At 46.5% G+C, this 15,439-nt stretch overlaps 1 protein-coding gene across 1 annotated transcript in view; it reads right to left on the bottom strand.

The window, feature by feature from the left end:
* The window catches only part of ARHGEF16 (Rho guanine nucleotide exchange factor 16), a 67,658-nt gene that overhangs the window by 40,345 nt on the left and 11,874 nt on the right, over positions 1-15,439 (bottom strand). Inside the window, exons 2-3 of the mRNA XM_040326693.1 lie at positions 12,574-12,741; positions 5,294-5,643 (exon numbers count right to left, since the gene is read on the bottom strand). Coding sequence (XP_040182627.1) covers positions 5,294-5,643; positions 12,574-12,741 — 518 coding nt within the window. The remainder of the gene's footprint in view (positions 1-5,293; positions 5,644-12,573; positions 12,742-15,439) is intronic.

Here is a 15,439-nt window from a genome sequence, read left to right as displayed (position 1 = left end):
ACCTCCAACCCCACAGACCTGGACTCACCTCCAACCCCACAGACCTGGACTCACCTCCAACCCCACAGGCCTGGACTCACCTCCAACCCCACAGACCTGGACTCACCTCCAACCCCACAGAGCTTGACTCATTTCCAACCCCACAGACCTGGACTCACCTCCAACCCCACAGACCTGGACTCACCTCCAACCCCACAGACCTTGACTCATTTCCAACCCCACAGACCTGGACTCACCTCCACTCCACAGACCTGGACTCATCTCTAACCCCTCAAGACTTAGTGTTACCTCCAACCCCACAGACCTGGACTCACCTCCAACCCCCCCAGACTTACTTAGTGTTACCTCCAACCCCACAGACCTGGTCTCACCTCCAACCCCCCAACCTAGTCTTACCTCCAAACCCACAGACCTGGACTCACCACCAACCCCACAGACCTGGATTCACCTCCAACCCCACAGACCTGGACTCACCACCAACCCCACAGACCTGGATTCGCCTCCAACCCCACAGACCTGGACTCGCCACCAACCCCAAAGACCTGGATTCACCTCCAACCCCACCGACCTGGACTCACCTCCAACCCCCCCCCCCGACCTAGTCTTACCTCCAACCCCACAGAACTGGACTCACCTCCAACCCCACAGACCTAGACTCACCTTTAACCTCACAGGCTTGGACTCACCTCCAACTCCACACATCTGGACACACCTACTACCTCACAGACCTAGTCTTACCTCCAACCCCACAGACCTAGACTCGCCTCCAACCCCACAGACCAGCATCCGATGGGAGGGGGAAACCTGACAGCACTGTGGTGGCAGGGAAGAACACAGGGGTCCGGGGCACCAGGACAGGGATAGGGAGGCAACAGGAGCGGCATGTAGAGGAACCAATGACCTCCATTCCTGCAGCCTGCTGAATGTCTGCGGGAGGGCGAGGAGGAGAAGTGGGCATTCAGCAGCTGCAGGAGGGAAATGGAGGGATCGCTTCCTCTACGTGCCACTACCTTCACCGCTGCCTTCCTATCCAGGTGTACGGGGGGGGGGGACGCAAGGACACCCTGGCGTATTAGGCGGGGTCGCAATTGAGACCCCTGCAACCCCTGTATGTACGCCCCTGAATAGATAAGTAAATAGATAGATAGGACATAGTTAGATAGGACATAGATAGAACATAGACAGAGAGAACATAGTTGGATAGAACATAGATGGCCTAGTAGTAGAATCAGAGACATTGGTGGTGGAGAAGGATGGTGTAGAGGTGAATATTATTTATATAGTGAGATGTAGAGAAGAGTATTATATATATAATGAGGAATATGTTGCCGATCACCTGGCCATGAATTGAGTGTAATGACTTTGATATAAATGGTTTGTATGGCGATCGGTAGGGGAGGAGAGGGAGAGCCGGCGCAGTGATGGAACATCCCCCCGGGCTAGGCATCTGTCTGCTCACCCGGTGTATCACACGGAATAATTTGTGCTCAATGCTCAGGTCCCTTCTACAAATAACACTTCTCGCCCAACTTGGCCTTTAAAATGGCGACATCAATCATGCGAGGAGACATTTAAATTTTAGATTACCTGTGGCGGTGGAGTTAACATTTCCAGCAGTGGATAGTCCCGGCCGCAGAGATAAATAACATGTTTTCCTCTTAAGGATGCGAAATGTTCAATTTTATGGGTTGTTAAGAGGACTTTGTAATACGGAGGACACCTTGAAGAGAGTTCACTGACGCGTACAGTCATATTTAAAGCAAACCTGTGCAGGATATAAATCCACTTTGTGTGCGCCAAAGTCTTTGCAAACCCAGATATGAGCGTGTAAAAAGTAGCAGTGACATCATCGCTGGGCTGTTCATAGCCTGTGCAGAGAGCAGAGATGTGGGAGGGGCCCAGCAGGCCCCACCTACTACAGGCTGCCTATAAAATCTACAGGAAGGGGCGGAGATAAGACCAGTCACCCTGCACAAGGAGAGAGAGCAGAGTTATGGGAGGGGCCAAGCAAACTCCACCCACTACAGAAAACTACAGGAGGGGCGGAGACAAGACCAGTCATCCTGCACAAGGAGAGAGAGCAGAGCTGTGGGAGGAACCCAGCAGGCTCCACCCACTACAGAAAACTACAGGAGGGGCGGAGACAAGACCAGTCACCCTGCACAAGGAGAGAGAGCAGAGCTGTGGGAGGAACCCAGCAGGCTCCACCCACTACAGAAAACTACAGGAGGGGGCGGAGACAAGACCAGTCACCCTGCACAAGGAGAGAGAGCAGAGCTGTGGGAGGGGCCTGGCAGACTCCACCTACTACAGAAAACTACAGGAGGGGCGGAGACAAGACCAGTCACCCTGCACAAGGAGAGAGAGCAGAGCTGTGGGAGGGGCCCGGCAGGCTTTTTATTTTTTTTAATTTCTATTCAAATTGAATTTTAATACTTGGAATCCATTGGAATAATATGAACGAGGACAAAAAAAACGAAACAAAACTAAACTAAATACATTTTGTTACGTATATAACAAAATAAAATTAGCAAATTATCGAATTGATCCGAAACAAAACAAAACATACATTTTCCTTCTGCACATGTCTACTGGAGAAAGCCTGGAGTTCTCACATAGATTATGGAGGACCCCCGTATTAAATGTTTTTTATTTTCCACCAAACCTTTTACGGTTTCCGGTATTTTTTTTGTTATTGTTTTCAGGTTTATAAACAGAGATTTTTATTTTTTTAGTTGTATAAAATTGTATTTAAAAAAAATGTAATTAATTTCTTGTGAAAAAAAAAGAAGAAATACATTTTTTTTAAAATAACATTGTATACAACTAAAAAAATTAAAATCTCTGTTTATAAAACTGAAAACAATAAAAAAAAAAATACCGGAAACCATGAAAGGTTTGGTTAGGATCAGTAATCTAAACTCCTACTGTATTGCGATTTTTTTTTTTTTACCAAAAATATGTAGAAGAATACGTATCGGCCTAATTGAGGAAAAAATCTTTTTATATATATATATATATATATATATATATATATATATATATATATATATATATATATATATATATATATACATAAATAAACGTAAAATATTAAAAATAGATTTGAATAAATTATATCTATCTATCTCTCTCTCTCTCTCTCTATATATATATATATATTAAATAAACATAAAATATTTTTATATTTGATTTTGTTGTTTATATTTTGTATATATATATATATAAATATATATATAAAGAAGGTGAGTTTAACAAGAGTGAGTGTGTGTATATATATATATATATATATATATATATATATATATATATATATATATATAAATAAACGTAAAATATTAAAAATAGATATATATATATATATTTTTTTTTTTTTTTTTGGGGGATATTTATTATAGCAAAAAGTAAAAAATATTGTTTTTTTTTGTTTGTTTTTTAATTGTTGCTCTCTTTTTGTTTATAGCGCAAAAAAATAAAAATAAAATAAACGCTGCAACAATTATATACGTTATATTAATATATATATATATTTTTTTTTTTTAACAAAACTGGGGGTTCCCTTTAAACATAGGAGATGTAGACTTTGGGCTCCAGAGACACATGAGAATGTTCTTTTCAGTGGAAACTCCCAGAATTTTGAGTAAAAAAAATAATAACGGAATGCTTTATATAGAAATAGATGACAGCCAGAGAAAAGTAGAAGAAGATCGTTCTTCAGGAATCAGAGGAGAGCTGACTATTGGCTGGTTTCACCGGTCCCAATTCTCTGACTAATAAAACGAACATATAGGGGGGGGGGGGGGGGAAAAACATTGGGAGGGGATTTACTTAGGCTCCATTCACACCTGAACGCGGCGTATTGTACCGCGATTTGCCGCAACAAATTGCAGCGTTTTGTCCCGCGATTTGCCGCGACAAAACGTGGCGTTTTTTACCGCGGTTTTCGCTGGAGGGGTGATTTAAACATTGTCGGCTATGGCCGAACGCCGAAGCCGCCTGAAAAGAAGGGTCAGGGACTTGTTTTAAGCTTCAGGCGTACGGCGTTTCGGCGTTCGGCGTGGAGATGTGAACCATCTCCATAGCCGACAATGTTAAATTACCCCTCCAGCGTATTTCAGGCTGCAATAGCGTCGGGCGTTAAAACGCCTAGGTGTGAATGGAGCCTAAAACTAAAGCAGACAGAATCTGGAGCGGCTGTGCATAGCAACCAAGTGTTCATTTTTTATGTCAAATTTCGATTTAGTTTTAGTCAAGTGCCGCGACCTTCTCCCGATTCTGGCTTTCCCAAGTTTAGTAAATTTGCCTCGCTATAAGCTGTAGTGGCTGAGATATACGCACTACAGCGGAACCTCGGATTACGAGTATAATCCGTTCCAGGAGAATGCTCGTAATCCAAAGCACTCGCATATCAAAGCGAGTTTCCCCATTGAAGTCAATGGAAACTAAAATATTTTGTTCCGCATTGACTTCAATGGCATGCAATACCGCATGCGGCCAGAGGTGAGCTTTGGAAACGGCCAAAAAGGCCTGAGGACAGTTCAGCTGACCTCGGCAAACCATGGAAAGACTCCGTTCCCGAGACTTTCCGAGGTTTGCCGAGGTCAGCCGAGCTGTCCTCGGGCCTTTCCGTGCATTCCCGAATGGAGCCGATTGGAATTACGGTAGTACAAAAAATGAGGTTGAGCACCAAACACAGATTCCAGAGCCAAAGACAACATTACAGGCCGGCCCAGCATCTTTCATAAGTAATAGGTAAATATGAAACTTTATCACATTATATTAGAAAGAATAAACAACATAAAATGCCCCTCCCCCAGGGCCGGCCTTTGGGGTGTACGAGCTGTGCGGCCGCACAGGCCGCCATGGGCAACAGGAGCGCTGTGACGGCCATCACAGCTCGCAGAATGTGAGTTGCAGCAGGGCCCAGCCAGTGCTACCACTAGGCGTATTAGGAAGGCAGCCACCTAGGGCGCACTGCCACCTAGGGGCGGCGTTGACTCTTGCCTCGCTGACCTCTTCCTCCTCATTGTCGCTCCCCAGGCTCCCGGCAGAGGATAGAGGGGCCCCGGACAGCCTCTTTGTGTATGTTTAGGTGACCAGGGGGCGAGGGGTGAAGATGGGGGGCGACACAAGATTAGCTCGCACAGGGTGCCTGAACACCTAAGGCCGGCCCTACAGGCCCCCCCCCTCATATGCTTTTGCTCTAGGCCTTAACCAGACCTTCATTTCATTTAGAAACCACTAGGTGAAAAGCCAATTGCTGTTGTTAATTTGGCCAACGTTTTTGACTTACCTCCCATCCAAGGTTGGCCTCCTTTATTGTGGTCTTCTGTGTCATGATATAAGGTCCTAATCTTTCCCCGATCTCCAACCTTTTCTTGGCCCAAATGCCCAAACCAGCCCCGGGTACCGAGGACTCTCTGAGCTCAAAGTCCGATGGCATTGGAATGTCATCGGGAATGAAGACGGGGGCCTCGTAAGGAGAACCTTCCTTCGGGGTGTAGTCTTCGCTGGTCGGGAAAGGCGAAGGGGGTCCTACGGGGATGGGTGACAAAATACTGTCCTCCGTCTCTTCTTCTGCGCTGTCACCGCCAAGGAGATCCGGGTCAGGCTCATACATATTATTGACAAGGTCACTGTCACCTGAAAGAGGGAACAACAGCGTTTAGGAGAAAAAAAGAGAATGAAGCCTGAGCCACAATATTGTAATAATGTAACATAAATGTAAGCTTGAGCTATTGATCTCTGCAAACAACAGAAAAAGGTTTACAATAGGATTTAAATAGAAATAGAAGGAAAGAATGGAAAAAAAAAAAAAAGACTAAAGATTCATGTTATTGGCGGATGAAAAGACTGTATAATGCTGATATGTAACATTTTTTTTCCGACTAAAGAAAAGCAAAACATTTACCGTATATACGGAAAAGCCGAGTTTTTCAGCAAATTTTTTGGTGCTGAAAATGCCCCCCTCGGCTTGTACTGAAGTCACCTGGACATTTGGGGACCCGGTACCGGCCGGCCGTGGGTCCTCTGGACCCCATACTTGGTACACATGTAGCCCCACTCTTTGTCTACACGTGTGCAAAGCTTGTTGTCCGGGGGACCTACGGCCGGGGAGCACCGATTTTTCAAATTCGGGGCACCCTTTCCATAGACTCCCATGTTAAATGGTCATATCTCTGTTAATTTTGGGGACCCAGTACCGGCCGGGCCGTAGGTCCCCTGAACCACATAATTGGTACACATGTAGCCCCACTCTTTGTCTATAAGTGTGCAAAGCTTGTTGTCCGGGGGACCTACGGCCGAGGAGCACCGATTTTTCAAAGTCGGGCACCCCTTCCTTAGACTCCCATGTTAAACGGTCATATCTCTGTTAATTTTGGGGACCCGGTACCGGCCGGCCGTTGGTCCCCTGGACCCCAGACTTGGCACACATGTAGCCCCAGTTCTCCTGTACAATTTTCCAAAGCTGGGCACCCCTTCCATAGACTCCCTTGTTAAACGTAAGTCTAGTCATGGACACAGTGAGGCATGGGCACAGTGAGGCATGGGCACAGTGAGGCATGGGCACAGTGAGGCATGGGCACAGTGAGGCATGGGCACAGTGAGGCATGGACACAGTGAGGCATGGGCACAGTGAGGCATGGGCAATTCCTCCCAATAAAACCAACAACTGGGCCCAATGACACCAACAATGGGGAGCAATTCCTCCCAATGACACCAACAATTGGGACCAACAATGGTGCACAATTCCTCCCAATAAAACCAACAACTGGGCCCAATGACACCAACGATGGTGCACAATTCCTCCCAATGACATCAACGATGGGGCACAATTCCTCCCGCTGACGTGGGGACCTTTTCTACTCCCAGTCGCAACAGTCTGGCCCCCTTAAAGTCTGAAGGACAGTAAACTGCCCCCCCTCGTTGGACAATTTGGAGACCCCTGCTCTAGGCCATAATTATCGGTGGTTCTAACATTCTAGGTAGCAACATGGCGCAAATTTAAAAAAAAAAAAATGGCGGTATGTAAGTGACAACGGCCTGTGCATTGTTTGTCAATGAGCTGGCTCCAATGGTCGGGCAATTTGTAGCAGTACCTCTGAATTTTGCAATCCCAGCACAGGCCTGCAATCACTCCTAACCAGACTTCAATTACAGCGCGAGTGTTTCTAATCACTCTTTCATAACTCTTTGGAAGGCCCTGCCAAGAACATGGCTTTTTACGAGTTTGGAAATCCTCGCTACACAATAGCATGTTATTTTCTTGCGTTATAAACCTGAAATTCCTGACTCTGGTTATGCAGCGGTTTCAGAGTAAGGGATATGGTTTAATGACTTTACTAATGACCGCTCGGCTGCCTTACAGAAAGAAAAAAAAAAGCCATTAAACATAAAAGAAAAAAAAAAAAGTTTTGTTACAACTCCGGAGTTATTAGGTCTGCAATTACACAGCAAAACGGCATTAGCAATAACAAGCAGAAGCATGGGCCATAAATAGAAAAATAAAAATGTACAATTAATTGAACAGAAGGTTAGTGTAATATTTTCCACAGACTGGATGATTTTACTGACAGGCCGACTAACATTCAAGCGTCTCTGGCAACGAGCTTTAGACTTCCTGGGCAGCTTTGGCAACGGTTGGGTGGAGTTTCATCCACATAGGGCCATGTTTGGGGTACGTTCGGCAGAAAAAACATGACGCCAGGCAAATATAAAAAAAATATTTTTGTATTCCTTAAATGGTTGAGCTGCTGTCACCGAGAAAGCAAGGAGAACGGATCGGGCAGAGGAGGGCAGAGCGGTGGGTGAATCCTGATCCAGAGTGTGGGAAGGCAGTGAGCGCATCAGTGTGCGGGGGGAAGAGGGTCAGGCCGGTGGTGCCAGCGGAGGAGGAACACAGGGTGGAGGAGGCTCCTCATAACCTGGGGGGGATATGGAGGTGTGATCTGGGTGGAGGGATCTGGGGTGGGGGGTCTGGAGGTGGGATCAGAGTGGAGGGATCTGATGGAATCTGGAGGTGTGGTCAGAGTGAAGGGATCTGGTGGGGGATCTGGAGGTGTGATCAGAGTGAAGGAATCTGGTGGAATCTGGAGGTGTGGTCAGTGTGGAGGAATTGGGGGATCTGGGGGTGTGATCAGCATGGAGGGATCTAGTGGGGCATCTGGAAATGTGATCAAAGTGGAGGGATCTGGTGGTGTGATCAGTATGGAGGGATTCAGTGGGGGGTATCTGGAGGTGCGATCAGAGTGGGGGGGATCTGGTGGGGGATCTGGAGGTGTGATCAGAGTGGAGGGATCTGGTTGAATCTGGAGGTGTGATCAGAGTGGAGGGATCTGGTGGGGGATCTGGAAATGTGATCAAAGTGGAGGGATCTGGTGGGTGATCTGGAGGTGTGGTCAGAGTGGAGAGATCTGGTGATATCTGGAGGTGTGATCAGAGTAGAGGGATGGGGGGATCTGGGGGTTTGATCAGCATGGAGGGATCTGGTGGGTGATCTGGAGATGTAATCAGAGTAGAGGGATCTGGGGGTTTTTACCAGCATGGAGGGATCTGGTGGGGATCTGAAGATGTGATGACAGTGGAGGGATCTGGTGGTGTGATCAGAGTGGAGGGATGAGGTGGAGGATCTGGGGATGTGATCAGAATAGAGGGATTTGGTGGGGATATCTGGAGGTGTGATCAGAGTGGAGGGATCTGGTGGGATTTGGAGGTGTGATCAGAGTAGAGGGATCTGGGGGTTTGATCAGCATGGAGGGATCTGGTGGGGATCTGAAGATGTGATGACAGTGGAGGGATATGGACGTGTGGTCAGAGTGGAGGAATTGGGGGGGGGGTATTTAAAGGGTTGTGATCAGGGTGGGGGTATCTAAAAGTCCATGGGTTACCCCCAAATTACCTGCCTTGCTTTGGGCGCTGACAACCCATGCTACCCCATTGCTTGGGTGCATTTGCAGGAGGCAGGGCTTAAGAAAGCTCCATGTCTAGAAGAGCCTTTCTCAACAGGCTTTGAGAACCAATTGCATTGGTTTGACATCAGTTGGGAAATGTAGGTGGCACACTTCGGCCTTCTTTATATGCGGATTAACTGCATGCCAGCTGAAAGCTGAAATCATGCTTGAAGGGGGAGTGTCAGTTCCATAAATGGGTGAAAGGGGGAGGTACTTGGGTGCACTTACAGGAGGCAGGGTTCAGGAAAGATCCATGTCTAGAGGTGCCTTTGTCAATGGACTTTGATCTTGTGTCAATGGCATTGGTTTAACATCAGTTAGAATGCTTCGGAGATCTTTCAGAATTCATTGAATGGTGCATTTGACCTGCAGTTAGTAGACCTCCTTCTGATCTGCGTCAAACAAGTCTTGCACCCCTATAGCTTGGGAATGCAAAATCTGTTTGAAGTGAACAAAAGACCGCCGACCCAGTCAACTTGTACCGTAGCATTACTCCTAGCCTTAACCCTCTTCCCAAACCCCAAACAAACCTTTTACTCAACTTTATTAACCATCAATTTGTAAGCACAACGTAAACTTGCCTAAAAAGTCTAACACCAAGAAAATGTAATAAAACAAAACTGAAACAAACCACTTTCTAAAATACAATCAGCCAAGAACTGAACCCTAGCCTTACCTATAGCCTTAACCTCAACCCTTAGTTCTCTTCCTAAACCCTAATCTAACCTTTAAACCAACTCCCAACCCTTACCATGAACCCTCCAGTACTATATTTAACCAGCCAAGTAATTCTAACTGAAATAAATGTGACACACAAAACATGAAACAAACCACTTACCGGTACACTGGCCAAGTATATGAAAAGACTTTCACTATCTGTGCAGATCTCCAACTCCACCAACAATGTCATCCTATCAAGAGAGCCAGGAGAGGAGACACAGGTATGGCTGCATAGCAGGAGGTGAGCGGCGACCACAGTCTGTGTTAGCACTGTCCATGGTTCTCGCTTACTTTGCACTGTGCGGCCCGGTCATCAACAGGCCACTCTTGTTAAGGCATGTGGCCTGGCAGCCCCGGCCCACCGGGCAAATGCCCAATGTGCCCTATGGCAAGTCAAGGCCTGTCCCAACCCTAACCATAAGTCCTTTTCTAAACTCCATCCTAACCCTTAAACCAACTCCCAACCCCTTCCACGAACCCTCAAGCACAATACTAAACCAGCCAAAAATTCCAACAGCAAATATGTGGAATACAAAACCCAAACCACTGTCTGGTACAAAATTGGCCAAGAACTGAAGCCTAGTCTTACCCATTCCTTCACCCTAATCCTTAGTCCTCTTCCTAAACCCCAACCTAACTTTTAATCCAACCACCTAACCATTACCATGAACCTTCAAGCACAATATTAAAATCAGCCAAATCATTTTAACATAAAAAAAGGGAAACAAACCACATTTCGATACACAGTTGTCCAAGAATGGAGACCAATCTTAGCAAAGCCTTAACCCCAATCTTAAACTCACTACCAAAACCCCAACCTAACCTTTACCCGAAACCCCCCCAACCCTTAGCATGAACCTTCAAGTACTATATAAAACTAGCCAAATAATTCTAACACCAAAATTGTAATGTACTACACTCGAAAAAAAAAACACTTTGATTCTGACAGTTGGACAAGAAATTGAAATATTAAAACATATCAACTCAAGGGAGCATTCTACAAGTGATTCCACTGCTGGTATGAATGTCTTAGATATAAAAACATTATTTTATTTGATGTTTCACAAACTTGAACATGTACATTTTAAGTTTTAAATTAGAAGAGGAAAGACCTGTATCAGGTTTTTATAGGTCCAAGATGAGGTGGGATTGGAGCACTGGATATGGATCCTCTACAGTGTTGCCAACCTACCAGATTGAAATTTACTGGTACGACATTTCACAAAAGCTACTAAATTACATTTTTAGGTGCAAATTTCGGTATTTAGGCTACAAACAAGAACACTAGGCAAATAGCAATGTGATGATATTAAGGTATAAAAAACATATTTTTGTTATTTTCAATATAATAAGGGCAAATAAATTAGTCACATTATCCCCTGCCTCCATCCCCCTCTGCCACCAACAACTCCTGCCTTCACCCCCCTCTGCGGTGCCACAATCTCCCTCTGCCTCCAATCTCCCTCTGCCTCCAATCTCCCTCTGCCTCCAATCTCCCCCAGGCCCCCTGCCTCCAATCAACCCCTGCCTCCATCGTCCCTTGCCTCCATCCCCCTCTGCGGTGCCACCAACATCCCCTGTCTCCATCCCCACCCTCTGCGATGCCACCATCCCCCTCTGCGGTGCCACCAACACCCCCTGCCTTCAATCCCCCCCTGTCTGCCTCCATCCCCCTCTGCGCTGCCACCAACAACCCCTGTCTCCATCCCCCACCCTCTGCAGTGCCACCTTCCCCCTCTGCGGTGCCACCAGCACCACCTGCCTCTAAATACCCCCTGCCGCTAACACCCCCTGCCTTCAATCTACCCAGGCCCCCTGCCTCCAATCAACCCCTGCCTCCATCGTCCCCTGCCTCCATCCCTCTCTGCGGTGCCACCAACATCCCCTGTCTCCATCCCCACCCTCTGCAATGCCACCATCCCCCTCTGCGGTGCCACCAGCACCACCTGCCTCTAAATACCCCCTGCCGCTAACACCCCCTGCCTTCAATCTCCCCCTGCCTTCAATTACCCCCTGCCTCCAATCTCCCCAGGCCCCCTGCCTCCAATCACCCCCTGCCTCCATTGTCCCATGCCTCCATCCCCCTCTGCGGTGCCACCAACAACCCCTGTCTCCATCCCCCAGCCTCTGCGATGCCACCAACACCCCCTGCCTCCAATCACCCCCTGCCACTAACACCCCCTGCCTCCAATTTCCCCCTGCCTCCATCCCCCTCTGCGGTACCACCGCAGCCACCATCACCCCCTGCCTCTAATCATCCCCTGACTCCAATCTCCATGCGCATTTCCAAGCCGAACCGATCTCGGCTATTTTTACTGGCACATTTCTGCAACCACGGACATTTACGAACGGGGGGAAAAAAGTGCCCGTTTTTACGAACTGTCCGTAAAAATACGGACGGTTGGCAACACTGATCCTCTACCAAAAGAAAGGAAGTCTTTAGTGGAGCCAAATGGCTTATGATTGATGGTTCTCCACAAAATTGGGGGGGGGGCCTCAAAAACAAGAGTCATCCAACTTGAGTGGTCTATCTATAGTTGAACCAGAAAAAGTGCGAAACAACCCAATAGTTCAATTGGTTCCTTTGGTTTATTGGTTCAGTATATGGCGACGGAAAGGCCAACAAAAACAACCAATGTGTGTTGGGAGGCTCATAGATTTCCCATTCCTCGGGATTTAAATTCAAGGAAATAATTTAGGGACTCAGAAGTGACACAATCACAAGGGTTCGATTGCTTATTGTGTGAAAAGTCAGAAATGACCAGGATCAAAAAAACTGCAATGTCCAGGTGTCTGCGTCACCACTGGGGGGGGGGGGGGGTTTCAACAATTCTGACCGCACATGTAGTGACGTGAAATCTCCCCAGCGGGGACGAAACGTTCAGCAAACAGAGGTTCGAACCTTTCCTTACTCTATCCAAACTTGGAAAAACAACTTTTGGCCGGAGTTCATGTGCAAAGAAATCATCATAGAAACCATAAGCACTGTTGGGACCCTCAGACATCCACGGTTTAGTGTAATATAATCCACTTAAACTTGGGTAATTTAAAGTAAATATATGAAAATCCCCTGCAAACAAGAAACACAAATGTTCACAATAGTCAACGTTATGGAAGGAATTGAGTTGATGATAATAGAGATTTACAGCGTCCATCAGATGCCTAGAAACACTCGGGATTTACCGCCATCGAGTCCCTTACATTGGTGATCAGTGGGAAGAATGTCCCTTACATTGGTGATCAGTGAGAAGAATGTTCCTTACATTGGTGATCAGTGAGAAGAATGTCCCTTACATTGGTGATCAGTGAGAAAAATGTTCCTTAGATTGGTGATCAGTGAGAAGAATGTCCCTTACATTGGTGATCAGTGGGAAGAATGTTCCTTACATTGGTGATCAGTGAGAAGAGTGTCCCTTACATTGGTGATCAGTGAGAAGAATGTTCCTTACATTGGTGATCAGTGAGAAGAATGTCCCTTACATTGGTGATCAGTGGGAAGAATGTCCCTTACATTGGTGATCAGTGAGAAGAATGTCCCTTACATTGGTGATCAGTGGGAAGAATGTCCCTTACATTGGTGATCAGTGAGAAGAATGTTCCTTACATTGGTGATCAGTGGGAAGAATGTCCCTTACATTGGTGATCAGTGAGAAGAATGTCCCTTACATTGGTGATCAGTGGGAAGAATGTCCCTTACATTGGTGATCAGTGGGAAGAATGCTCCTTACATTGGTGATCAGTGGGAAGAATGTCCCTTACATTGGTGATCAGTGAGAAGAATGTCCCTTACATTGGTGATCAGTGAGAAGAATGTCCCTTACATTGGTGATCAGTGGGAAGAATGTCCCTTACATTGGTGATCAGTGAGAAGAATGTCCCTTACATTGGTGATCAGTGGGAAGAATGTTCCTTACATTGGTGATCAGTGGGAAGAATGTCCCTTACATTGGTGATCAGTGAGAAGAATGTTCCTTACATTGGTGATCAGTGGGAAGAATGTCCCTTACATTGGTGATCAGTGGGAAGAATGTCCCTTACATTGGTGATCAGTGAGAAGAATGCTCCTTACATTGGTGATCAGTGGGAAGAATGTTCCTTACATTGGTGATCAGTGGGAAGAATGTTCCTTACATTGGTGATCAGTGGGAAGAATGTTCCTTACATTGATGATTGGACAACAGCCTGTCATCACACAATTTTCGGTCGGAAAATCCGATCGTGTGTACGGGCCTTTACCCCCGCCTGGCTGGGCTGTGCTGTGCGGCAGAGCTGTGTGAATCTCAGAACTGTATAGACAAAAAGTGACATTATTCGGCTCCGTCATTCGCATTTCATCTTTGTATTTAGCTGCTTGCCTGGAGTTCAGAACGGGGGGAAAAGTTCTGCTCTGCCCCCAGCCATTTAACATTGGAGGTGATTGAGATTCCGCAGACATTGCCGCACAAGATTCCGCGTTCCAGAGTTTAAACAATACCGGTAGACAGGACAGAAAAAAAAAGTTTTTTTTTCTTTATTCATTTTTTTTCTTCCCTCCCTCCAACTTAGCATGAGACAGCGGGGACCACGTTCCCTACAAGAAAAACAGGACAGACAACCGTCCCATTGTGGGCAAGAAGTGAAATCGCAGGAACTCCCACGGCGCATATTAATGATTGACCTCGGATGTCATTGGAGATGGGATAACACCCAGCAACAAAAAAAAAAATTACAGTTTTCACTATTACAAAAGGAGATTTTTTTTTTTCCCTGCCAAGTTAGAAATTGGAACGATCGAGGGATTGACAATCAGCGTCGGGGTGGTATGATGATGATACGCTCGGGGTGGTATGATGATGATACGCTCGGGGTGGAGGACTTCCCTTTATGCACAGTCGCTGCCTTGTTCAGCTCAGTGCGGCTTGGTGTTCTTATCTCTGAAAAGATTGGACGGGGCCAGCTGGTCGGTTCCCAATTACAAGATATAATCATCTGATCTAAAGGGGGTTTTTAGCACTCTCTGAGTCCCATCCGCTAGTACAGTAGTACTGACCAACCTGATTCCTACACCGACCTACCTGACCACTATACTAACCTACCTGATTCCTATACTGACCACTAAATGGACCTGATTGCTATACTGACCACTACACTGACCTACATGATTCCTATTCTGACCACTACACCACCTGATAGCCAAACAGAATAGTCTCCTACAATGCACAGCTCAGGAGAAGAGCTGCAGGTTATTAGCCACCTGCCGCTGCGCCCCTCTATATTTTGCGCCCGGGGCAACCCCCCCCCCCACGCTACGCCACTGGCAGGGCCGGACTTACCATTGGGCTTGACTGGGCTCAAACCCATGGGCCCCGCCCAATATCAGATTTGGAGGTAGCCAATACAGTTTAGGGGGGGGACAGATTGATTTAGGGATAAATAGCCAATAAATACTGGGGGGGGGATCAGATTGATTTTAGGACAAATAGCCAGTAAATATAAATATTGGGGAGGGGGGTCAGATTGATTGTGGGATAAATAGCCAATAAATATAAATATTGGGGGGGGGGGTGTGATTGATTTTGGGATAAATAGGCAATAAATATAAATATGGGGGGGGGGGGTCAGATTTATTTTGGGACAAATAGACAATAAATGTACTTATGGGGGGGGGGGGGGTCAGATTGATTTAGGGATAAATAACCAATAAATATTGGGGGAAATGTGAGTTTGATATTGGGGTGAATATCTGCCTTAAATTGGGGAAAAATCAGGCAGATGTTGGCCAAAATATC

This window comes from Rana temporaria, chromosome 10 (genome assembly GCF_905171775.1).
Source record: "Rana temporaria chromosome 10, aRanTem1.1, whole genome shotgun sequence".
Lineage (NCBI taxonomy): Eukaryota > Metazoa > Chordata > Amphibia > Anura > Ranidae > Rana > Rana temporaria.
This window is presented reverse-complemented; position numbering and strand designations above follow the sequence as displayed.